A 26493-nucleotide genomic window follows, 5' to 3' on the forward strand; every position below is an offset into this window, starting at 1 on the left:
ATACTCCTTTATCCTCCCTCCCCAATTCTTGGAATAGTTTCAATGGGCCTCATGTTTTCATCTTCATACATGAGTACATAATATTTCTACTATATCCTTCCTCCTTCAACCTTTCTTTGTATCTTCCCCCCTTGCTGGTACCAACACCTAGGAAGGACCTGTTTTACCCTCCTGCCCTTAATTTTTGAAAAAACAAAAAGCATTTATGTTGATGTAAGATAAAACCTAATTTTTTTATGTCTGCATTCTAGCCAGAACTAACAATCCTGTACGTAATTTTGAATAATAGGTTTTCTTAGCATAAAAGAAAAAGCAGAGAGTGCCAAAACCTCCAAACAAACAAAATGAAGCAAGACAAAACAAAAATATATCAATGTAAGTACACAGCACTAGAAAGTGAATTCACCAGAAAAAAAAAAAAAAAGCAACGCAAAACAACACAAAAAAACCAGTTACTTCTAGGAAACAGTTCCATCAGCTCAGAGAACAGTTCTGTTACATGTGCTATGCCGTAGCCCAATGATGAAGTCATCTTTCTTTAAATCATAATCACAATTTCTCTATGGAATTCCAAAACAGAATTAGTGCTTTCCATTCTCATGCAAACCACAACTGAGATCTCCAAATATACAGGTTCTCTGTTTCACCTAACATCTCTACAAATTGATGCCAAAAAATAGGCCAAAGCACAAAGAATCCAGCTTCCTTGTCAGACAGACAGTTCAAGAAGAACCTTAAATAGCCCAAAAACAGCCCCAAATTGACTTATGAGAAAGCCACTTAACAACAAGGAAAATGGAGAAGGAAGCATGGCACGGTTGAGAAGTCACCAGGGGAACAAACTTTTGGTCTATATTCTTCAAAACATTCTTTTTTCCATTTTTTTTTTTTTTTACAAGGAGCAAAGGGCCACTGACATTGGTTCAAAGGGAAAGAAGAGTCCTGAAACAAAACCAGGTTTTGCAGCTACAGAAACAATCTCTATTCCCCCTTTCAGCCAGGGACAGTGAGCACTACAAGAGAAAACTCTGATTGCATCTATCCAAATAACACCTCCAGGAGGCGTCACTGGGGAATGAAGGAGACAGGCTTTCTCAGTCTGTCTCTACTTCCACCTAGCAGCATTGCAATTTATATAAAGGATGCAATGAAAGCCAGGAAGTATCATATGGAGATTTAGCTGTGGGTCCCAGTGAGTTGAGCTGGGAGGTAGTCATAAAAGTCACAAGTCTGGCTTTGGGGGGAGGGGTCTGTTCTCTCATGGTGCCAGGGACCAGGGCTTCTGTAGGGGATGTCTCCACCTACAGCATATGTCCTGTAGAATTTTTTTTAATTTCTAATTTTGAGGGAGCTCTGCTACAATTGGGAAATCAAGACAGACAAGGAGACAAGAATAGTTGAGTGTTCACAAAGCTGATGTTGCACCAGGCCGTGGGGAGAATTCAGGCAGGGAAGGCCACTGTTGGGATAAAGAGAGTAGGGAGAACAATCCACATAGGGAGGGCTTAAGATAACTCTAGAAGAATGAGGGGAGTACAGGGCACTGTGTGGGAAAGAACCAAGTGCTGACACCAGGTGGGTATTTGAGATTAGGTAAGGTTTATATCTTGTCTGACTCTGTCATTATCTGGTAATAAGAGAGTACAGTATACAAAATTGGACCATACTGTGAATTGTCCTACTCATTAAATTTGAGGAATTCACATTTGAAATGTTAAAGAGTTAGACACTATTGAGTATTTTTTTTTCTCATCGAGAAAACCAGGAGGTTGAAGAGTTGACTTTCTCCCCAAAGCAGTACCATCCACCTTCATGGGAATAAATGCACTGCAGTCAATAGCTGCAAATGGGGTTTAACTGCAAAGAACAGATTCAGGTTTTTGCTTCCAAATGTAAAGTTTTATATACAAACATATTAACAAATCAGCCCCTAGGAGCCCAAAGGAATGATAAATAAAGCACAGGGTTGACTCAGAGTTGCCCTCACAAGTAGGAAGCAGTAACTCTTCTCTTAGGGAGACCAGATACCAACCAGATTCGGAAGATGCAATTGATGAAAGAAATTTACAGCAGGACACAGGTGACTCATGCTGTAATCCTAGCTACTCAGGAGGCAGAGATCAGGAGGAACATGGTTCAAAGTCAGCACAGGCAAATAGTTCACAAGAACCTATCTCAAAAATACCAACAGAAAAAAGGGCTGGAGGTGTGGCTCAAGTGGTACAGCGTTTGCCTAGCAAGCCTGAAGTCCTGAGTTCAAACCCCAGCACCATCAAAGTAAACCAATAAATAAATTATGCATATAGTGTATGATGAATTACAAAAGGCAGACATTCAGTGTGGCCTGGTATTGAATGTAAAGTTGCATCTCTCTCATACACTTGGACTTTAAAATATGGAACTTTGAAACTCAAAGTTACATTTTCACATTGGTTCCAAGTACTCTTTCAGTACCTAAGATGATATTTGAAATTCTGAACAAAACTAAGAATTGTCTCTAGAAATGCTGGATTCATCAATATATGGGCTGCAAATTGCCCATAGGTGAGAAGTCCAGAGATTCCAGTCACAGGAGAAAGGACAGAGAGAGAACAACCTGTGAGTGGTTCTTCAGAATAAATTTCTTCAAAAGGCAACAGTTTAAGTGATAGTCTAGGTGTTCCTCACATCAGGGTAAAATTTGCCATAGAATCTGGGCAAATGTGGAAGCCAGCAATAGCCAAATATCCGTGAATTATGCTTCTTTTCCAGCTCTGTGTGGTCTTTGTACTTCTTGGTTATCTTCTGTCTAGGACAGTTGTTTATGGGTACACCTTCTCCACATACATTTTATCATCATCACAAAGATACACAGTTCCAGAAGGAGCCCTACAGGAATCTGAGAGGCTCAAGTTACAGAGAAAGAGCTCTTCTCCTTTTTGTAACTAGATCGACTTGGATTTGTTTTTTTTGTTTGTCTTAACATTTTTATTAGCATGTATCAGTTGTACAGGAGGGTATCTTGTGACATTTCCATATATGCATACAATGTGTTTTGGTTTGATACATCCACACCATCATTCTCCCTCATCCCCTTCTCCCATACTTAAAATTATTTCATTGGGTTTCAATGTTCTATTTTCATACACATATATAAAGTACATTGACCATATTCTCCTTCCTTTATTCTCTCCATCCATTTCCTCTTCCCCTCCCTCAATACCTTCCTCTTGACAGGACCTGTTTTACATTCCTGTCCTTCACTGGTTAAGTGTATGAGTGTATGTTCATTGTTTAAAGGGGTTTTGCCATGGTGTTTCACCAGTGAATATATTGTACTTTAATCAATTTAATCCCCTGTGTTACTCTTCCCTACCCTTCTCTCCCATCTCTGATTCAACAACTTTTAGTGCCCTTCTTTATGCCTTCTTCCTTCACAGATGTAGTGTATTTCAGTATTTTTCACTCTCTGTCTTTCTCTTTTCCTCTCCTTCCTCCCACTAGTCTCTTCAAAGAGTCCCACTATTGGAAACATGTTAAAGATAGATGGATAGATAGATAGATAGATAGAGATTTGTATATGTATAATCATGCTTATATTTGTGTATACATTTATCTTTTGGACCTATCTTCCACATATGAGAGAAAACATGGGACCTTTGTCTTTCTGAACCAGACTTATTTTGCTTAACATGATGATCTTCAGTTCTGTCCATTTACCTGCAATGACATAGTTTCATTTTTCTATATGATTGAATAATATTCTATTGTGTGTATATATACATATATATATATATATATATATACACACATCACACTTTTCTAATCCATTCATCAGTTGTAGGACATCTGGGCTGTTTCCATAGCTTTGTTATTGTGAATAGTACTGCAATAAACATAGGTGTGAAAGTATCTCTACTGTCTCTTGACTTAATTCCTTCAGATATATGCCCAAGAATAGTATCACTGGATTGAATGGTAGTCTGTTTTTGGTTTTTTGAGAAGCCTTCATACTGTTTTCTACTAATTTACGTTCCCATCACAGTGTATGAGGATTCTTCTTTCCCTGCATCCTTGCCAACATTTGTTGTTGTTTGTGTTCTTGATGGTAGCCATTCTAACAGGAATGAAGTGAAATCTTAACATGGGTTAGATTTAAATTTCTTTTATGGCCAGGGATGTTGAGCATTTCTTATTAGCCATTTGTACTTCTTCCTTTGAAAAATGTCTGTTTGGTTCATTCACCCATTTCTTCATTGGGTCACTGATTCTTAGGGAGTTTAGTTTTTTGAGCTCCCCTATTCTGGATATTATTTCCTTGTCAGATGTATAGCTGGCAAAGATTTTCCCCTTTCTGTGGGCAGCCTCTTCAATTTAAAGACCACTTCTTTTATTGTGTGGAAGCTTTTTAATTTCATCTAGTCCCATTTGTCAATCCTTTCTCTTACTTGCTGAGCTATTATAGTTCTCTTCAGGAAATTATTGCGTATGCTATATTTTCCAGTGTTTTCCCTATTTCCTGTGGTAGTTTCAAAGTTTCAGGTCTTACATTAAGATCTTTGATCCACTTTGAGTTGATACTAGTACAAGGTGAAAGACAGGGATCTAGTTTCATTCTTCTACACGCAGATATCCAGTTTTCCCAACACCATTTATTGAAGAGGCTGTCTTTTCTCCAATGTATGTTTTGGACTCCTTTGTCAAAACACAGATGGCTGTAGCTGCGTGAATTTATGTCTGAGTCTTCTATTCTGTTCCATTGGTCTTTGTGTCTGTTTTTGTGCCAGTACCATTCTGTTTTTATTACTATGGCTTTGTAGTCTGAAATCAGGTATTGTGATATCTCCAGTGTTGCTCATTTTGCTCAGTATTGCCTTGGATATTCGAGGTCTTTTGTGCTTCCATGTGAACTTCAGGATTGATTTTTTTTTTTTTAAATCTCTGTGAGGAATGTCATTGGAATTTTGGTAGGGATTGCTTTTGGTAGTATAGCCATTTTCATGGTATAAATTCTTATAATACATGAGCATGGGAGAGCTTTCCATCTTCTGATGTCTTCTTCAATTTCTTTCTTTAGTGATTTATAATTTTTCTTGTAAAGATGCTTTTTGTCCTTCCTTCTATTAATGTGCTGTATTACATTTACTGATTCTTATATGTTGAACTCTCTGCATCCCTGGAATGAACCATCTTTGCATCCCTGGAATGAAAAAGATCACTGTGTATGATCTTTTTGTTGATGTTCAATTTGGTTTGCTAGTACTTTATTGAAAAATTTTACATCTCTGTTCATTAAAGTGATTGGTTTACAATTTTCTTTTTTTGTTGTGTCCTTGTCTGATTTTGAAATGAGTGTAATACTTGCTTCATTGAATGGGTTAGATAGTGTTCCTTCACCTTTCATTTCATGGAAAAGTTTGAGGAGCGTTGGTATTAGTTCTTCTTTAAAGGTCTGGTGAAATCAGCAAGGAATCCACTGGGTCTTGGGCTTTCTTTGTTGGGAGACTCATTACTGCTTCAATTTCACTGCCTGTTACCGATCTATGTAAGTGGTTTATATCTTCTCAGTTTAATTTTGGTTGGTCAAATTCGTCTAGAAAACTATCCATTCTTTGTAGATTTTCCAGTTTGTTTGATATAGGTTTTGAAGTATTCTCTAATGAGAGAAGGATGACGTCTGAGTGTTGTAACCAGTCATACCTCTCAATAGTCAGCTCTGAGTTGACAAAACATACCACCATTATTCAATCAGACCAGAAATTAGGGCCTAGAACCTAAAATCTTTTTTTCAACTTATTTTGCATTTTAAGTTGTTTCTTCTGATCCATTTTCAAAACCCACTCCTTTTTTTTTTTTTGCTACATTCTGCTGCTAATTCCAGCTAGTACATTTTTTAACTTCAAATTTTGTATTTTTATCTTCTAAACTTCTTTGTGATTCCTTTTAGTAATTTATATTTCTCTGCTAAAACCTGCTGTTTTAAAACACCAAAATCAGGATATCTCAGCTTCAAGCACTATTAATCATCTTTACTCTAGAAAATTGGTCACATTTTTCCTTTTTGTTATATAATTTTAGATTGTGTACTTCACATTGTAAATGTTACAACATAGAGATATTTGAATCTGTTCTATTCATCCAAAAAGTGTTGTATGTTTTAGTTAGCAACAAATTTATTTGGACTTAATAAGCAAACAAACAGACAAAAACCCTCTGTCTATTGGTGTCAGTTTAAATTTGTTTAGTTAGTTCTTTTACCTTTAATTGGGCTATTCACTTGCTTATTTCAGGATTATTCAGATCTGACAGTTTGTATGTAGAATTTAGAGCTTCTCTTCATTAGCACTTTCTTTTCTGGGATGCTCCTCTCCTTGTTCACAGATGTGGTTACTTTAAACACTGTCCACTTGTTCTGTAGTCCAGAAAGACTCCAGATTTTCTATTTGAGTTTTAGCCCCACCACTTGAGGCCTGCCCTCAGACCTAACACCATAAAAAGGAAAATTCACCCAATATCTTCCTCTTCCAAGTGTAATCTTCAGTTTAGACTCTACTTACTTTCTCTGCTCTTTAGCGTTTTCAGTTAAGTTTTTAATCATTTTGTCAGTGTTTATGGTTAATGTTTGTGGAAGAACCAGTATAGTGTGAGCTTACTAGGTTATTCCAGAAGCAGAACTCTGTTTTAGACTCTTAAAGTTATGGGGTGAATCCGTGGATTAGTGTAGATGCATGAACCATAGTGAGAAGTAGACAAATACAAGAGATAAAAAGAGAAATTTTCCTCACACCTAAGAGTAAGGAATGAAGATAAAAGGTGTCAAGGTACTAAGCTTCAATTGCTAAGAGAAAGGGGTACAGTAAAAGAAACAAGGAAATTAGAATGCTATTCTAGTCAGCCATAGCAAAATATCATAGACTGGGTGGCTTAAATAAGAGAAATTTATTTTTCCACAGTGTAGAGTCTGTAAGTCGGAGATCACAGTGTTGACCAATTCAGTCTGTGATGAGATCTAACATTGCTAAGTGCAGTATGGAAAGTCTTGGAAAAGGCCAAAGTCAAGAGGCCCTTGACTTGCAAATTAGGAAATCACTGACCTGTGGGGAAGCAGCCTCAGTAAAGTGATGGGGAAGAGGTTCAAATAACAAAGTTAAGGAATAGCAGGATGAGGGTGATCTGGAGGACATTTTTGGAGTTTAAATAGGGAGTTAGATTATTGGAGTAGTGAATGTGATAAGGAACTACTGAAATGTCCAAAGTTTTGCCAGAGCAAATCATACTCTGCTTAGACAACTATTCCTTTCAGTTTACCTCTCCATTCTTTCAACAAAAATCACTGTGCATCAACTCTGCTAAGTAGCACTACACACACTATATAAAGAAATAGTTGTCTGTCTCTTCTACTCCCTACCAATGCTCAATCTTCTGTTCAGATTTTTCCTTAGAAAGCAGGTACTCAACCGAACCTGTTCTATCAGGACCATCTTCCTTATCCCATGTGAACCCCACTGGGCCATACTGTCTGTGGAGGAAGTGAATGATTTTTTATTCTTATTGTAGTTAGTCAAGTTGGAGAGTCAATGATAAGCTATTTAACAAGAATGAGTCATCATTTTAAGAAATATTGCATAATCAAAAGGTACAGTGTCTCAATTAGACTGGAGAAATAAATGATTAGAATTTGAGGTGATAGCTTGATTTAATGATGGCACATTGGAGATATATATATATATATATATACACACATACATATACTGTAGTATAGTACCACAGTATCACTTTGTATCCATTAATATATACAGTTGTCATCTGCCAAAACTCAGTAAAAAATTTTAACTGTAATAACGAGATCACCAAACTGTGAAACTGTTGGCTTAACATTATTATATTTTATTTTATTACAAATATAAACTTCTTTATTACTCATCTGAACCAAGTATTTAATAAACAGTAGACTCTGATTCACTTCGACTGGGATCAGTCCTAGGCAATAACATGCTTTTGAATCTTTCTGGTTGATTTTATATGCACCAAGGATTGAAATCGATTGAATTAGAGATTTGTTGTTTGTGGTGGTAATTTCATCAGTGAGCCTTGACTCTTAAGTAAGAACAGAAATATTAATGTATTCCTAATTAGGGAGTCCTTTGTGTCCTTGCACTTAATTTTAGGATGACTTCTGCTGGTGCTCTGCCCAACTCTTGCTTACTAAAGTCTTATGAATAATTTTAACATCCCAGTAAAGTTTTTTTTTATTCCAATGCAAAGATAGTTTTACAGGTGGGAAATATTTGTGCTGGCAGTTACTTGCTTTCAAATTAGAATGTATTTTTAATTTCTAATGAGTTGCTTTTCTTGTGTAATTCTCATTTCAACTTGTACTAGCTAGCATAGTTTGGATTATAGTCACTTCCAGAATATCTGCAATATTGTCTTAATGTAAAGAAAAGGAAAAATTGGTACCTCTAACCTTGCCTAATTACTCGTTAGAGCATGATGGAGTATCCATCTTCAATAGATCTTGTGTACCTATTACATTCTGGGTATTTCATAGAAAAAACTCCATGTATTATGGTCTCTACCCCAATGGAGAAAAGATATATGTTAACATATGTACAACAGAAAGGCAAAAAATTGAATGAAACCCAATTTTACAGCATTAGGATTTTGAAATTATCTGTTGATGTGGTGTGATGTAAATGAAAGAAACCTCAAAAGCCTGTAGCCTGGAACATGTAGCTAACTTGAAATTCACCAGGGAAAAGGGGATAGGTGCTAAAACATACTAAAATATACTGAAACTATGTTTGACATCTGCCTAGTCACATTGCCTTCTTAAAACCCTGGGAAGGCACAAAACACAGCCAACAAAACTTGCCTTTCCCTTGTAACCCTTGGTCTCAGTAGATAAGGAAGAGATAATGTGTCTGTGGAAGAAACATGACCATAGATTACAGAAGAAAATAGGGATTGGACAAGAGTAGCTGGCATATACCTGATTCCCAATAAGTACTGGTTGAAGGAACGGATATAATGAGACAGAGCTATGCTGGGAAATAGTTTGGGCTGAAGAGAGATATATGTCTGAGAATTGTCTGTTGCTATATTAAATTCAGTATTCAATTATCAGTGAGCTCATTGTAGCCAGGACATTTTTCCACTGCTGATACAGTGACTGCCAAAGGGGGGGAAGGCGAGGGAGCTTATCATAAAGAGAAATGAAAGTACTTTCTCCTGCTTGCTTTATTCCTTGTCTTCCACTATAGCTCTCATATTCTTCTAAAGGATGACCTAAAATGCTAAAAGAAGTTTGGACTTTGAAAACTCATTTGAATTTTGTTTGAACTACTAAGAACTCCATCATGTCAAAAAATTAATCTACTTAGGGTAATTCAGGAAATACCTCTGTTGTCTTGTACTTGGCCTGCCACTCTTCCTTCACTTGCATCTCAGTTAATCCTGTTAGTGAAAGACATCACCACATGCCTTTGATTAATGGTTGCTTGTAAATGTTACTTAAGAGTCTTTTCACATACTCAACATCAGCCAAGTTTAAAGTTTTAAAGTGATTCTGATGCTTAATTTTACAAATAACTTTATTGATGTTCAATCTGTATGATATAAAATTCACCCATGTAATGTGTTCAGTTAATTTGAGTAAATTTGTGGTTAATAATTTTTGTGCAACAACCTTCAGAGTCCATTTTGGCTGCTAAGCTGCTTATATTACAGTTTTCTTTCACTTGTTTAGAAATTTCAATGAGTTGAATCAGCATATCTGATAACTATTTTTAATTTAGAGACTAAACTTACCTTATTAAAATAGCCAGTGACAAACTACATTAGGTGTTTATTGTATTTCACTATAAACAGCAGAAAAATAGATTAGAAAATTTTCCTTATTTAGGTACCAAGACTAATTTACTGTAAGTTTTATTGCTTTGCAGAATTGCAATTTCTTGTTTTCTGTTAGCTATCTTGTTCAGTTTTGAGCTTTGCATTATGTATTACATTTTTAAGATAACATCGGTTAACATTTTTTCCAACTTCAGGCTTTATTCTAAAATCTATTTTGTGTGTGTGTAGGGGGTGTACTGGGGTTTGAACTCGGGGCCTACACCTTAAGCCACTCCACCAGCCTTTTTTTTTTTTTTTTTTTGCCTGATGGGATTTTCAAGATAGGGTCTTGCAAAATACTTGCCTGGCTGTCTTTGAATCCCGATCCTCCCGATCTCTGCCTCCTAAGTAGCTAGGATTATAGGAGAGAGCCACCAGCGCTCAGCCTAAAATCTATTTTATAATGACACTTTTTTCAAGATACTAGTATATTTGTGTGCAAAGGGAAAGAGAACAGGGACATCTAATAAGCCTTCAGACATTTGCAGTTAAATAAATGGATGGAGGATGGATTGATGACTTCATATATTTAGACCTCAGGAAAGTGGTTTATGCCATAAATTCTTAAGGTGGAAAGAACTAATGAATTGCATATATACTTGAAAAAGAATTTTGCTCTTCATTTGTTTTTATTTTGCAGAAGAAACGTGAAACACGTTCTAGCAAGGAATAAAGCATTACAATGGACCAAGTCCTACGTTTTGCCAGAGTTTCCCTATGATGTGAAATGCATGTTAGCAGAGCAGAAGTGTCCCGATCACAGCATGAGGATAAGGGTCATTGAGTTTCTCCAGGCTGACATGACGAAGTACCTGGAAGGCTCGCTGTGAGTACTAAGACCTGCTGTTTTTGGAGCGGAGTACATTCATTTGGAATCGAGTCCCTTCAGATCTTGGATGACATAGTGGATAGAAGTCCAATATGCCCAATATTTGAATATCTATTTGGTTATATAGAAAGACTTGGAAAAAAGTGAGCATAATTTAGACTCATCTTGAATGTGGGCTCCTCGAAGTGAAATAAATCTTCCTTGTGACAAACAGGTATCCTACTACCCAGCAGTACAATGATGTGATCCATGCTCTGCTGCAGGCCCACCCTTTCCTGGATGAGGACGGCTGTGGCTTTGTAAGTGATCATGTGGGCCCAACATCCTGGTAATCTCAGTCCATCTTAAAAATAATGGCTTAGCACTGTCCATTTGGGCTGAGTGTTTTCCCTTTGGGTCTGTCTCTGTCTCTTCATTATCAGTCCCTGCTTCTTTCTTTACATTCTCTCTCTCCCCTCTCTTCCCATCTGCTCTCCTCTCTCCTCTCTTTCTCTCTCGACTCTTTGTGATACCCTCTATAACTCTTTTACCTTGTATTCCTTTGTCTTTGTCTGTTCCGTTGTGTATTCTCGTTAAAGCAGTTTGGGAGTCCATGTGTCATGGTTAGTCTCCAGGAAGGGTTTTTAGGAGATGCAGTGTACAGAAGGAAAAGCCCATGATGCTCCTCTATCTTGGCTGTCATCTGTTAAGGGTTTCTTGACCTCCGATTATACCCTTTGAGGTCCTTCTCCCATCTCTACTGCCCTGATCACAGTGGATCCTACAGATGTTCTGGCCGGCAGCTCTAAGCTCTGGGTGCACATTAGGATACCTGAAATTCTGCTTTAATGGATCTGAGGATGGAGCCCTGGCACTAGTAGTTTTAAGAGTTTCCAAAATGATTCTGGGATACATCGGGGCTGAGAACTGCTGCTCAATGTAAACTTAGCTGTTGGTACCTTCCTGTCTTTTGAGTTTAAAAGACTAAGCTCTTCACTGTACAACTACTGAATGTATATAACACCATTGTGCTATACACTTAAAATACTTAAGGTTATAATTTGAGTGTTCACAACATTAGAACTATATGATTTAAGGAACAATTGTGGGAAACTATGAGTACATAAAGATATACTATTATTCCCTATATCTCTATTTTCCATCTGCATACACATTGGTATGATTAAATAAGATAGCTGTCTTCTTATATCTTACCACCTCAAGTATCTTTCTGAAAATGTATTTTTGCTGCACTTAGTTCCAATTTAAACAAAAAAAATGAGTGCCAGTATTTGTGAATGTAAAATCATTGAAGTCCCCTTCCTTCCTTCCTTCCTTCCTTCCTTCCTTCCTTCCTTCCTTCCTTCCTTCTTTCCTCCCTTCCTTTCTTCCTATAAATCCTAATCATGGATTATGCATTGCATTTGGTTATTATGTCTCTTCAGTTTCTGTCTGGCACAGTCTCTTTGCCCTGTTTTGTTTTTCCTGATATTTACTTTTTGGTCAAGTCTAGCCCAGTTATCATATAAGATTGTCCACACTCTTCATTTGTCTGAATGTTTCTTCATGATTACTATGGGTTAATGATTTGGGTTTAAAACAGTGGGCAAAGATCTGCTCATGATACCATGGATTGCTTCATGTGTACAGGAGGCCATAATATCAGGGCTACTTTAAAGAAAAAAAATTTCATAGTGATTAGGAGAGCTAGATGTGATAGGTTTTTCATGAATATCTTCTTTAGCTGGAAAAGTATGGGGAAGAGGATGATTATTCTATAAAACAAATATGTTCTAATAAGTTTGTATACCTAAGGCAAATGCATGAGTAATTCACAGTACCAGGCATACAGCAAGTGCTTAGTAAACCCTCATCGATTGAATATTCATGCAGAAGATTGTATTTGGTTGGTCCTTTTTGCTGTTATTGTTCCTAACAGTTAATAAAGAGAGGTGGGAGGGGCAAGGCAGAAGCAGCTGGTAATTTAGTAGTGTCCTAGTTGATGATAGCCATAACAGCTCCCACAAGGCTCAGGAGGGCTAGAGGCCCTTCAGGGCTATAGGAAACACAAGAAACAAATGCATTTGTAAGAGTTCATGTTTCAAGGCTAGGACAAATGTAAGCCATCTATTATTTCTGTGCTGTTGTAAAACAGCAATGACAAAGTCCACGGGCCTGTGGGAGGTGATGAAGCATTTCTGAGTCACACGTTCCCAGGAGCTTAATCAGCATGGAAGCCAAATCCAGCTTTCACCTGCAGCATTCCTTGCCAGCTTTATGAACAGCACTTGAGCTTATAAATAAATATCTTCCTTCATTTGACTCTTCAAAACCCAGTGCAGTTGATAAGACAGATTGTATTATTCCATTTGATAGTTGAAGGAAACTAAGGCTAAAGGGGTTACTTGTTGAGAGTCACTAGAATTAGTTCTAGAGCCTGGGCCTTCCCAATTTAGGCCACTGAAGGGCAGGAAATAACTCCGATCAGGACTTGTACTATGAAACCAGTAATGGTGACTACTAGATGCCAAACCCTTGACTAAAGCTATCTCAGTGGCATTCCCATTTGCTCATGAGGAAATAGAGTTCATTGCTCTGACTCCTTTTCCTTAGCTATAATTTAGGATTATAATTTGTATAATCCACAATGTCACAAGATTGTTGTAAGGATAAGCAGATTTATTACTTCTGTAACTGTGATATGAAAATAATTTCAAGCCCAAGGATAATAGACAAGTGAAGATTTTCTTGTTTATATAGCATTGTTTTAATCTCCTTAAAGATTAATTGGACTGTTTCTGTTTTATGTAGTTTTTATGGAAACGAGCCCTCAAAGATCGCTTTAAATATGTTCGAAGACCCATAGAAGATGATGAACAAGTTATGAGAAATAAGTGCAAATTTGGACACCGAAGAGGCCAGACAAGGAAACCTCCTGTTGATAATAGACTTGATGAAGTTAAAATTCTCCAGATAAAAGTAAGTCTTAAATGTTCCAACAACTTTGACGGATCGACTAAGGGTTAATAAAAATAGCACTTAAAATTATTAAAAACAAAATAAGATAGCTTAAATTCTGAGGTGTGGTCAGGAACCAGTAAAAGCAATGGTTTGCATGGCAAATAATGTGGGTGATGTTTCCAAAAGACAGCTTCCATAAACAGTTTGAGACAAGAATGTCATTGAACAGCTCAGGGTCGTTTTTTCACAGCCTTCAAAGAACCTGGAAAATCCTTAAGTTCTGGGTCCTTGAATTATTTCCCTTCCTTTCATTCCATAGTGAACCTATGTTCTTTTTTTTTTTTTTTTGAGTTCTTGATGTACTGCTACAGAGTCAGCTTTCCTTCCTCCCTCCCTTCCTCCCTCCCTCCCTTCCTCCCTCCCTCCCTTCCTCCCTCCCTCCCTTCCTCCCTCCCTCCCTTCCTCCCTCCCTTCCTCCCTCCCTCCATTCCTCCCTTCCTCCCTTCCTCCCTTCCTCCCTTCCTTCCTTCTTTCCCACTGCTGGCGGTAGAACTCAGGGTCTTGCAAGTGCTAGGCAAGCTCTTTCATGATGAGCTATACTGCCAGCCCAGAGCTTTTTAAATGCACATATTACAGTGCTTACGTGGCCTCCAGTCTCAGGGCTTCAAACAGGCAGCAGTCCTTATGTGTGGATAGAGAGCTCCGTACTGGCTTCTCCCACCCACTGATGCAGATGTCTTTCCATCCCAAGCTGGCTATGGCTGTGAGGAGCTTTAGGCTGAGGGCCAAGCAAAGCCTGGTGATTCTTCCTACACCATGGGGAGGCCATCAGGTCTTAGTTGTCAGAGATTCTGTAAGGATCCTACCTCAGAACTCAACATAGCCCCAGAAACAAATTTCTGTTGCTAATTATGTAGGTTGACCTCCTTAGGAAACATGTCCAAACTACAAAGTGTAGAAGCTATAACTCTTCTGTCCCAATTCTATTTTCCACCTTAATCCACATGAATATAACTCCAACTCTTTGCCATAAACATATTTTACTAGTGAGTACACATGATGTAAATATTTGATTTTATTTTTCTTCTATTATATTTATTTGGTATTAATAGAGCAAAGTATTTGATCACCTCAGTTTTATTAGGGGGTAGGCATATTTTAACATGTTTTGTAAAGCATTCGTTCCAACATCATGCATAATGCAGAATTCTGGATAAAGGTATATACTTTAAATATCGCTTTACAATTTCCAATGAGACTTTGAAACACAAGGTCATTTAAGATAATGTAATTCTATATTTGTTCTTTGACAAAAAAAAAAGACAAGACTACTAAAAGGTATCCCAAATTTAGTGATGCAACTTTTTAGAAACTACAATCATGCTGGGAGTGGTGGTGCACACCTAAAATCCCAGCACTCAGGAGGTTGAGGCAGGAAGATTCCAAGTTTCAGGCTAGCCTGAGCTACATAGCAAGACACTGACTCATCAAATCTGAAAGAAAGCAAAGAAATAAATTAAAATCATGTGACAGAAGTATATTTGTTTTAAAATATCTTTTATATTCTTAAAAAGTCACTTTGGAAAGGTATATTATTAAATTATGTGTAAATTGCTTTTCTCAAAAAAAAAAAAAACCCTGATTTTCAGTATACTAAAAATGAAGTTCTTTTATAAGTGCCTTAAAATTTTACAATTCTATTTTCCCTCTTTTCCTGCAATGCATGTGCCACCAAAACTCATTGGAGCCCAGGAGTGGTAAAGCTGGACTATCAGCACTGACCCCAGCACTGAAACTCAGGGGTTAAGTCCATGGGACCAGAGGTCACCCCCGAGGGACAGTCGAAGCTGAGACTTTTCTCTTTTGTTGAGGCTGCATCTTTGAGCCAGTTTGTACACTCTTCGTTCCTTCTCAAAACATTTTGGCTCTCGTAAGAGCTGTAGTCTTCATGGCTTGTCTCTCAGATGTGCCTTAATCCTAGGATGGATCCTGCAAAGGGCCATACAGGGGCCTTTGCCTCAAAAGAGAACATGGAACTGAACGTATTGTGGGGAGGTGTTACTTTGCTACTTGGGTTTGAACTCAAGACCTTGCACTTGCCAGGCAAGTCCTCTACTACTTGAGGCACATCCCCAGCCTTTTTTTTTTTTTTTTCTACTTTAGTTATTTTTCAGATAGGGTATCACATTTTTGCCCAGGGACAACCTTAAACCACAATCCTCCTACCTATGCCTCCTGTGTAGCTAGCTGGGATTACAGAAGTACAACACCACATCTGGCTTGTTTTATTGAGATGGAATATCATTAACTTTTAGCTGAGGCTGGCCTAAAACCACAATCCTCCCAATCTTATCTTTCCAGCAGCTGGGATTTCAGGTATTAGCTGCTGTGCCCAGCTAGACTTTAGTTTTTACCTTCCTGCCAACCAGACTAAACAAAAGATTGGTCATTGTTCACAACTGAAAAGAGACATTTTTCAAGACAAATCTAATTGGAAGGATTTGTTTTCCTTCCCTTTACAAATAGACTATCAAATTGCTGATTCTTTAAAGTCTGTGGCCTCCCTGTTTATGAACTCATGTTAAAGGACGGAGAAAATTTTTTGGCTCTTAAAAGCTTTTAAAGAACGGAGAAAATTTTTTTACTAGAACATTACAGAAATAACCTGTTTACTTATTTGGTATCTTCCATGGCGATGAAGTGGATGCAATAACCATCTCGAAGAGTGAGGATCGGGGACCTCCCACACGTTGCAATTTTATCCTTCAGATTGGTGGCCTGAGTTGCTTTCCATCTCCATTTGACCTTCTTCCCACAGCTCCTTTTTAATTTCTTTGAGATTTCTGAAAATCAAAGATATTTGGATTAAGATACCCTTAAATAGCTCTCACAGCTCTTGAAATTCCTTGACTGGGAACAATGTTTCCATTGTGTAAAAAAATTACTTCATGCACTGCAGAGGTGGAGAATGATGATATGGCTTTGAAGCAGGAGGCTGTTAGTGCATTCAAAGGCAGGAGGACAGATTGGCTAAGTGAAGGAAGATCTTGGGATGGGAGATTGGAGGGGAAGAAATTTATTTGTTTTGCTTGGTCTTGTTTTGGCTCTTCCTTTTCTCTTGGTGGTAGGATGGAAGAATTGAAGGTAGATGTCTCAAGGAAGGAAAGTGGATTTCTTCAACAGATAACCCAACAAGATATGCACTTGTTGTTTGGGTGGGTACCCCTGCCCAAATCCTAAATTTTTCTCTGATCCAATCCTGCAAATGCTGGCTTTTTCAAAGTTTAGAAAGCCTTTGCAACATCAAGCCCCCGCCTTGAGCTGCTTATTTGATCCTGCACTCAACACAGCAGCTGTGCCATCCACTTCTTATACATCTGTCTTTTAATGTGAAAAAGGAATAAATGAGAACGAGACAAAGGCCTAGCAATGATAATACACCACAAGTGAGCAAATAGGTCCAAATAATTTGGCCCAAATAATTGAGCCCATGCATGAGTTGATAAATGTTTCCTTTTCTTAATTGTCTTTTACTATACACTTCATTAAGTATTTATAAAAAAAGGTATAATTAGATTTGCAAATTAGTAGATTTAATTTCAGTAATTTTGTAAGTTGCTGGCATTATCTTGCTTAAGTGATGAAAACACTGGTTTTAAATCTCATAGGCGTCGCATGGAACCATGTGGCAGCATACAATATCATGCTGTAGCAAATTTCATGAAAAAACCTCAGATGTTAATTAAAGTTCATTGAATCAAGCTCCTCACTTCATGGCTTATTATCGTTGCCCCTCTCTTGTTTCATTTATTCCTTTTTATAAATTTATTACTGTTGTACTGGGGATACATTGTGACATTTAAGAAAGTGCTTACAATATATCACAGTTGAATTCACTCCATCATTCTCCTTTATCCCCCCTACTCCCCATTTGGGAATAGTTTCATCACGTCTCATTTTTCCACTTACATACATGTACACATAGTATTTGCACCATATTCACCCTCCTATCCCCTTCCTCACGTCCTCCCCCTCCCACTGGTACCAACCCCCCAGACAGGACCTGTTCTGCCCTCCTATTCTCCAATTTTGTAAAAAAAAAAGATAAAAAAGATGACATTTTTGTTTGTTCAGGATATCTATACGGGGTGTTTCATTGTGGCATTTCCATGTATGTATGTATTATAACCCAAACTGGTTCATTCCCTCTATTTTTCTCCTTTCTACCTTAGTCCCCTTTTTATGGTGATTTCAACAGGTTTAAAAATTCTGTATTAATTCTTATATAAAGAGTACATAACCCATATTCACCTTCTGAACTTCCTTCTTTTACCCTCCACCTCTTGTATGTGACCTGTTTTTCATAATATAGCTGTATTTATAGTAGGTCTATATTCCACATATGAGAGAAAACATGTGGCCTTTGTCTTTTTGAGCCTGGCTAACTTCTATCTGTTGCCATCTGTCTTTCTCCTCCCCTTTGCCCTTTTGCAACCATTCTAAAGAATTTCATGTGTATCGTGTTGTTTGCAAGTATTCCAGGATGTATTCTGCCCTTTGGGCTTTGAGTATTTGATTTACTGTAAATGGAACTCTGTGTCTCGTGTGTTTTACTAATGCTCCTTAAGATTTATTCATGCTTCTATGTGCATCTCTAGCCCTTTGATTGAAACCATTAGAGTTCTCCTTGCTTCAAGTTCTGTTCCTCCCCACGACAAACTGCACCATGAAGAACACCGTTACACAAATTGCACCATGGAGAACACCGTTACACAAATCTGGTTCTGGAGTTGTGAGTGTGCTGACAGGACACCAAGTGTGCGTGTGCTTCAGTCAACTAGCCACTTCCAGAATGACTGCTGTCTCTCTCCCACAGCGGTGCCTCTCTCTGTGTTCCTGCCAACTCTTGGCTTTATCCAGCCTTCAATACTTTGCCAAATCTAACAGGTAGAAAGTGTGCCATTCTTGTGATTTACATTTTCCTGAAAAACTAATGAGTCAGCATTTCTTCATGTTTGTTAGCTCTTTGTGTTTCTTCTAGAACTCTGCCTCTTTAGATCCATTGTCCATTTTTTAATGGTTAGTGTCTTTCTTGTTAATCTATAGGACATGGTCTTTCCGATGCTTATGTCACAAAGATACTCTCCTACTATTTCTTCTAAATTTATAATTTCAGTTTTCATGTTTCGATCTTTTTTTGAGACAGGGTCTTGTTATGGAGCCCAGGTTTGCCTCAAACCCACAATCCTACTTTAGCCTAGAAAGTGCTGGGATTACAGGAGTGAATCACCACGCCTAGCTCATGTTTAGATTTTTAAGTCATCTGAGTCCATATTTGTATATTAAATAAAGGCTGCATATAATAAGGGGCCAGTTTCCCACCACTGATTACTAAACAATCCATCCTTTTGTAATTGGTTTGTGGTTTCACTTTTATTATACATTAAATTCTCAAATAAGCTTGGGTATGTCCTGTGAATTCTTTCTATTCTATTAATCTGTTGCTCTCTTCCTAGGTTATTTCACATTGCCTTGTATTATTTTATGTTTGCTACTTAGTATTTCTAGGGCTTAGTGTGGAGACATTTTTTTGTTGCCAGTGGAGGATGTGCTGTGTCAGGGAACTCCCTCTGTAGAGAGAGGTAGAGAGGCATATACCTCTACCTACATCTTCAAAGGTTTCCTTCTAGTACTTTCAAAGTTTCTAGTCTTACATTATGATCTTTTGTTCATTTGGAATTGATTTTTGTGCAGGGTGAGAGACAGGAGTCTAGTTTAAGTCTTCTACATGTGGATGTCCATTTTCCCAGTACCATTTTTTGAACAGACTATCTTTTTTCCAATGTAGGTTTTCTTCATCACAGGTTTTTGGTGCCTTTGTCAAAACTCAGATGGCTGTAACTGTGAGGGCTCATTTCTGGATCTGCTATTCTATTCCTTTGGTCTATATGTCTCTTTTTGTGCCAGGACCATGCTCTTTTTGTTACCATTACTCTGTAGTACAATTTGAAGTCAGATATTATGATACCTCCAGCACTGCTCTTTTGTTTAGGATTACTTTAGCCATTCGGGGTCTGTTGTGCTTCCAAATGAATTTTAGAACTGATAATTCTATTTCTGTGAAGAATAACATTGGATTTTGATGGGGATTACATTGAATCTGTAGATTACTTCTGGTAGTACAGCCCACAATCACTTTTGAACTTGCTAAGAGGTCTTTGTTTTATGATACACTTGTTATTTTCAATTCCAAGTTCCTAAAATCTATGCCATCTTCTCTAAGAGCAACAGTTCAAGTTTTCTCATTCCTTGTTTATCAACTCTCTAGTAGTTCTATTCATTATTTGAAAGTGGAATATGGAAGTCTGTCTATTAATATGGAATGGTCTGTGTTTTCCTTCAATTCTGTCAGTTTTTCTTCATGATTTTAAGGGGTCTGTTGTAAGTTATGCAAGTGGGTAATTGTTATAGCTTTCCTTTATATGACTTCTTCCTTTGTTCCTAGGAACATTTTTTTCTTAATGCTGATTTTTCTGTGATAGAATAGCCATTCGTTCTTGCCTTTGGATAGTACTTGTAATGGTATGTCTTTTTTCATCTTTACTTTCAACCTATCTGTGCCTTTAAAAAAGATTTTTTAAAAAGACAAAAAGCTATTTGTCTCTTTGAAACAACTTGTAGTTTGATCATTTTAAAAAATCAAGTTGCCAGATGCTCAATGTAACTACTAATAAAGCAAGATTTATGCTTATTTTGCTGTTTGTTTCCTGAAAGCCATTTCTATTCTTGTAGTCCTCTATTACTGCCTTTTTTTGTACTAAGCAGATATTTTTTAATGTACCATGTTAATTCCCCTTGTTCCTTCTTTTACTATGTTTTTGAATTATTGTCCTGTGGTCACCCTGAGGATAACTGACCCACTAATTATAATAATCTAGTTTAGATTAATACCAACTTAATTATGATAGCATATAAAATTTGCATCTATACAACTGTCCTCCTGACTTTTGTGCTATTATTGTACCCCAAATTATATATATTTATATATGTTTTATCAACACAGATTTAAAAGTAGTCTTTGAAATTATCCTTAAGTAGGAGAGGGTAAAGGACGAGTTATAAACAGAAAATCCATTTACCCTCTCTCTTATTCTTACCTAGGTGATGACCTGTTCTGTGCTCTTTATTTTTTTTCATATGGATTTTAATTATTGTCTAATGTTCTTTCATTTCAGCCTGCGGACTCCCTTTAGTTGCCACCACCCCCCAATGGGGATGCACAGTAGCTGCCTGGTTGTGCGCAATCATTTGCTTGTGCTTTTGAGGAGGTGAAGACAGGCCCTGTGCATTGCATCTTCTTTGCTCTTCCTGGTTTAGCACTGCCAGTGGAAGGTCATACGTTACACCTTCAAGGCACATGCCCAGATTTGGGAAGTGTGCTTCAAAAGGAGGATACAGGGCCACTTTCTTAATCGTTGGCCCAGGGTGTGGGCCATCTGGGTTTTTAGAATTGAATGTGTAGTCCAGGACATTTCCTCATTCCTGTTCTTGTCTACCTAACTCCTATGCTAGCATTCCCCCCTCAGGAGCTCAGGATGTAGTATTCTTTCTGGGGTATGGACAGTAACACCCTGATGACACTGAGCTGGGTGATGGGGGATGAAGATGGGGGATATTCAGGGTCAAGTGTCTTGCTTTCTGTCAGGATTCAGGGAAGATGATTAGGTTTGGGTGGAGATAGCTCTAAGACTATGGTATTTCCATTGCTGGACCAACTGAACTACAGTTATCACAAAATCAAGTGACCACTATATCCAGGAGAGAAAAGGTGTCAGGGAGAAGTTGTTAGTATTGTCTGAGGACAAGGACACTCTGTTAGTGGATCTGAGTCATGGCACCAAATGTTAACAGATGTTCATCAGTTCTTCGAATGCAACATCTAAGATTAGGAGGCTGCCTTAGGCACAGCAAAAGAATCACAAAGAGTGGGAAAATAGCAAAGAGTGATTATTAGCAAAGCAGACTTATACCTCTAGGAGTGAGCAGGCAGTTCTGGTAAGGGTCAAATGCCTCTTTGTATTTGAAATTTTAAAAAATTCATGTAGGAACCTGTTTTTTAGTTTGGGAATTTGGTGTTCTAGTGTCTCAATTAATATGTCTTTATCTAGAACTAACAGGTAACTCTGTCTTAAACTGGCTAAAGCTATAAGGCAAGATACAGTCTCTCAGCACAAGAAACCCTGAAGTAGAAGAATGTGGATGATGCAGTTATAACCAGCTTAACCAGTGTTTTTGCTCCTGAAAAGCAACGGAATTGTAATTCTCTACTCCTTTGAAGTTAGGTGAGGCCACATGACTGGCTTTGAGCAATGAAACATGAGCAGGAGTGACACGCACATTGAATATCCATTCCACAAGTCCCCATTGCTTCTCTCCCCTTTCAGAGATAACAAAGAGCACTGCAGATGATGGAGTCATGTTCTAGGGCAAGGAGACGAGGAACAGGACCCCAAGGTGGACATGTCACATGCATGATGAACTTTCGTTGTCACAAGGTCTGGGGATTGAGAGGTACCGCAGCATGGTCTTGCCCAGCCTGAATAGTGTCAGGAACTCTGAGCAGTTTATCAGGCTTTGGATGCTTCTCTGGGACTCTTCTGTCTCATGTGCCAGCTTCATTAACTGAAGGAGGCATTTCTGAGGTGTTGGCTGGCCCGCCCGGCTCCCGCGGGGGTCTCACAGTCTGCGTCCTCAACACTATTGCCAGGCTGGGAGGTTTGTGAGAAATAGTGTCATGTGGAAAAATCATCTTGCTTATGTAAAAACAAGCAGTTTTCATTTTTCTTACTAATACATTTGGAGATTCCTTCCAGGCTTTCAATCTAGAAATAGATTGACCTTAATTTTAAGGACACATCTCAGAGTCAGAAACATGGAAGACATAAAATAAACATTTTGTGCCATTCTGAAGGAAATTTCCTATCAAACACATGCTGAAACACTGTGGCAGTTTTTAGAGAGGTTAATTTTTGCCTCTTTTTTTAACCTTCCTGATGTGCTGGAGAGTGATGCAGGGATTTAATATATTTTTTAAAAATCTTAAAGCTTTCTAAACATTTGCTAAATAAATTAATTAACAGGCAGGTATTAAATTATGAATGGTAAATTATTATTCATTTCTCTCTTTAAAATATTGTACTTTCCTGTTTATTCAGTAGAAGTAGACATAGTGTTTTGTGTTACTTTCTTTGGCTTAGAAATAAGATGGAATTGATAGTTTTGCAAAACCTGCCTACATGGTCAAATGGTAAGGATATTTACTAAGTTCCTTTGGATTTTGCTTTTGGCAACTGACATGTAATGATTTATTGCACAAATTCTAATTATTTTTATAGCCTTTTCCACAGATGTTTCTCTCATGGTTCAAAACTGAACAGGACAGCAAAAATCAAGAAAAATGGTGACGATTAATTGTGTTCTGGATAGAATTAAATTACTACCATCAGCAGGTGGCAAATTTACTAATACTGCAGAGTTTTACAAGTCAGCTGTGCACTTGGAAACATGGAGCAAGATTGCAAGGAGCAGACTCTGCCTGCTGATTGACGAGACACGTGCCTGCATGTTAAACTAAGAGAATGTTCGAGTTCCTTGGGGCAAACATCATTTCCAAAGTCTACTTGATGACAGTAAGATTGAAAACAGAGATGACTGGAATTTGATATGAAGAAAGCCCTAGCATCCAACACTGCATTGTTCAATAGAAGTGTAATACAAAACACATGCAATTTTTAATATCCTTGTGGTCTCATTAAAAAAAGTGAAAAGAAGCAAATGGAATTAACATTAATAGTATGTTTTACTTAACCCAATATACCCATAATTTTATCATTTCAACATGTAATCATTACAAAAATTAATTATTATTCCCCTTTTGGATATTAAACATTTGATATCCAGTATTTCCAGCACACATCTTCAATTGGTCTAGCCACATTTAAATTGATCAGAAGACACAGTGGCTAGTGGCTGCCATACTGGATGGTTCAGATACACACAGCCTTGGAAGAATGAGAGAATAAGTGAGACAACACTGTACAGAACACCATAGTTAGCAAGGGGCATGACCGTTTTTTGCTGATAGTGGTCAGAAGCTTTAGTCTTCAAATCTTAGGTTCAGGACCTTTACTTACACAGAGCCTTTCTTTTTGCTTTCCGGTTTTATTGAGTTATGGTCTTGCTATGTAGCTCAGGCCGGCTTGGAACTCACTATCCTCCTGCCTTTACCTCCAGAGTGGGGTTATAGTCAATTACAGCCACCAGTCATGCCTGACTTTTTGATAGTGTAGTTATATAAGATTTATTAAATCTTCATAACGAGATACTTTCTTTGCAAATTTATTCAGATTGTGGGGTGTTCTGCAAAATTATGTTTAATAAAAATCAAACTGAGTTTATTCATTTCTGGGAGAAAAAAAGGTATAACTACATTTTTAATCATGCTGTGTCTTACTACTTCAAAACCAACCCTAATTTTCTGTCAAAATAAATTTAGAAATATTAGTCTCCTTATTTCTGTTCTGTCAATTTTGACTCAAAATTGGTTAGAGCTGAGCTCTGCTATTCCAACCATCTAGGAGTGGTAGATTACTATGGTGTTGAAGTAGAGACCACTGCATGTTTATCGGTATGGTAAAGAACGGTTAGTTGATGCCTTGAGGTCACAAAACCCACAGATGACTCCTACATTTTCCTTCCAGGTATTCCGTAGCCAGGAGTGATCTCCTCCCTGCTTCATCTCTTTACCCTTTTTTCCTTCTTCAGCATGTCCCGCATCGCTCTTGTGACAGGCACCTCAGAACAGACTGTTGCAGCTGCAGTTCTGCGAGATTCAGGCACTGCTAATCCACTAGTTCCTTCATTTCAACATATATCAGAAGGAAATCATCTTTCTTCTTACAGAAGTGGAGGCTGCAGTAACTGGAACCCCCACACCTGCCATCTCTGTGGTGGTAACATTGCTTCCCCTTTGAGGATTGCCATGTGCTCATTAATAAAGCGAGGAACAGCTCTGACAGCACATAAATCATTATTAGTACATCTGACAATATATAAATCCCTAAAAGGGAGAGAATTTTGAGAATTTTAAAATCTGATACAGCTTTCTAATAAGGAAGGGCTCTTCAATCTGTAATGTATCCCATGAACCCTGGTAGTCCTACAGTCAGGACAGGTAGCAGCTTCCAAGAAACTTTAGTTTCATGGTTGGGTAGGGTTTAGGGGGAGGCAGTAAACTATGTATAGAGTATTCTATAAATGTCAGTTTCAGCAATTATAGATTTTCCATTATATTTCAGTAGTGGAAAGCTGTTTATATAATTAAAATTTATTATTTTTTTCTTTTTTTAACGAATAGGATATTTTGTTTTGATTTTTAAAATTATTATATGCATTCGAGATATACAGAAGAATGTGTAATTATTTATGGCACCCATGTTATTTATTAGACAAAATGAACTGGGAGCTCAATACTCAGCACTAGAATTAGATCACTGCTGATACCATTGTGTCAGCCTGGGTTCCCATCCCCTCCCCACCCCCCTTTCCAACATCACTGACCTCCAGAGGTACCCTCTCCTCTGAATTTTCAACTGATTTTGTTACCTGTGTGTGAATTCTTAAGGAATCTACAGTACTGTGTAGCTTATTTTTGAGGTTACAAATGGATATGAAAAGTACATATTATCTTCGATGATTTCCTTTTTTTCACTCAATGTAATGCCTTCGGGATTCATCCAGGCTGTTAAATTCAACTGTGTAGTTTATTCATTTTCCCATTGGCTTAATAATCTATTGTGACAGGGAACCACAGTTTATCTGGCTATTCTCCTGTCAACCAACATTTGATTTGTTTCCAGTTTGGGCTGTTATAAACCACGCTGCTGTTATCATTCTTGGATGTGTGCCTTGGCACATATGTGAAAGCTTTGTTTTCAAGGATTTATGCATAGGAGTAAAACTGCTGGCTCATGGGATATGCAAATATTCATCTTTGTAAGACAGGGCTAAATTGTTTCCTTAGATGATTGTAGCCACTTGAGTCCCCTGAGCAGCATTTATCAGATTCAGAATAAACTGGTATTTTATTAGGTTCTGCTTTTCATTAAAATTATTTATGAGTTGATCATCTTTTCCTATATTTATAAAATGTTTGCATTTCCTCCACTGTAAAAGGTCTGTTCATGTCTTTTGCCTATTTTTCGATGGGCCTTTTTCTTATTTGCAAGAACCCTTTCTATATTCTGTATTCTACTGCTTTACCAATTATTTCTACTGTAAATATCTTATCTTACATTGTGCCTTGCCTTTTAAATTTCTTTTTGATGTCCTTTGACAAAGATAAGTTTGTCATCTTCATGTACTTAGATTTTTCAATCGTTTCTCTTAGGATTAGTGCTTTTAGGGAATTTTTCCTGCATTGAAGTGATAAGAAATATTCTTAAATTTTCTTTAAAATATCTTAAAGTTTTGCCTTTGGTATTGAAGTTCCTAAACCATGTAGGATTTCCCCCTTTATGGATAAAACAATTTCATGTGCTGTTTATAAACAGTCTTTCTCTTCCCTGGGGACCTCCAATGCTATCTCTTTTGTTTCCATGACTGTGTCTTCAAGCTCTACTTATCTATCCCTGCATGAACACCAGCTTTCTTTACTCCATAGCTGTAAAATGTCTTGAAACTTTCCCATTCCTACCTTATTATTCTTTTAAGAAGTATCTTGGTTACTCTTGAACTTTAATTTTTTCATATACGTTTTGGAATCAGTTTGTCAAGTTGTTAAAAAAATTTTG

General features: G+C 37.6%; 1 protein-coding gene across 3 annotated transcripts in view; it reads left to right on the plus strand.

Annotated features, from left to right (window-relative positions):
* Samd3 (sterile alpha motif domain containing 3) overlaps nt 1-26493 on the plus strand; it is a 55139-nt gene that overhangs the window by 17302 nt on the left and 11344 nt on the right. The window contains exons 4-8 of one of the 3 annotated variants that reach the window (XR_012448288.1): nt 10514-10699; nt 10917-11001; nt 13493-13660; nt 21811-21984; nt 22087-24883. Coding sequence is in view for 2 of the 3 variants with exons in the window: in XM_074074946.1 (XP_073931047.1) it covers nt 10514-10699; nt 10917-11001; nt 13493-13660; nt 21811-21816 (445 nt within the window). In the remaining variant the exon portion in view is untranslated. Of the gene's footprint in view, nt 1-10513; nt 10700-10916; nt 11002-13492; nt 13661-21810; nt 24884-26493 lie in introns of those variants that run through there. The other 2 variants (XM_074074946.1, XM_020184329.2) reach the window with 2 other exon arrangements.

This window comes from Castor canadensis, chromosome 1 (assembly GCF_047511655.1).
Source record: "Castor canadensis chromosome 1, mCasCan1.hap1v2, whole genome shotgun sequence".
NCBI classification, from domain to species: domain Eukaryota; kingdom Metazoa; phylum Chordata; class Mammalia; order Rodentia; family Castoridae; genus Castor; species Castor canadensis.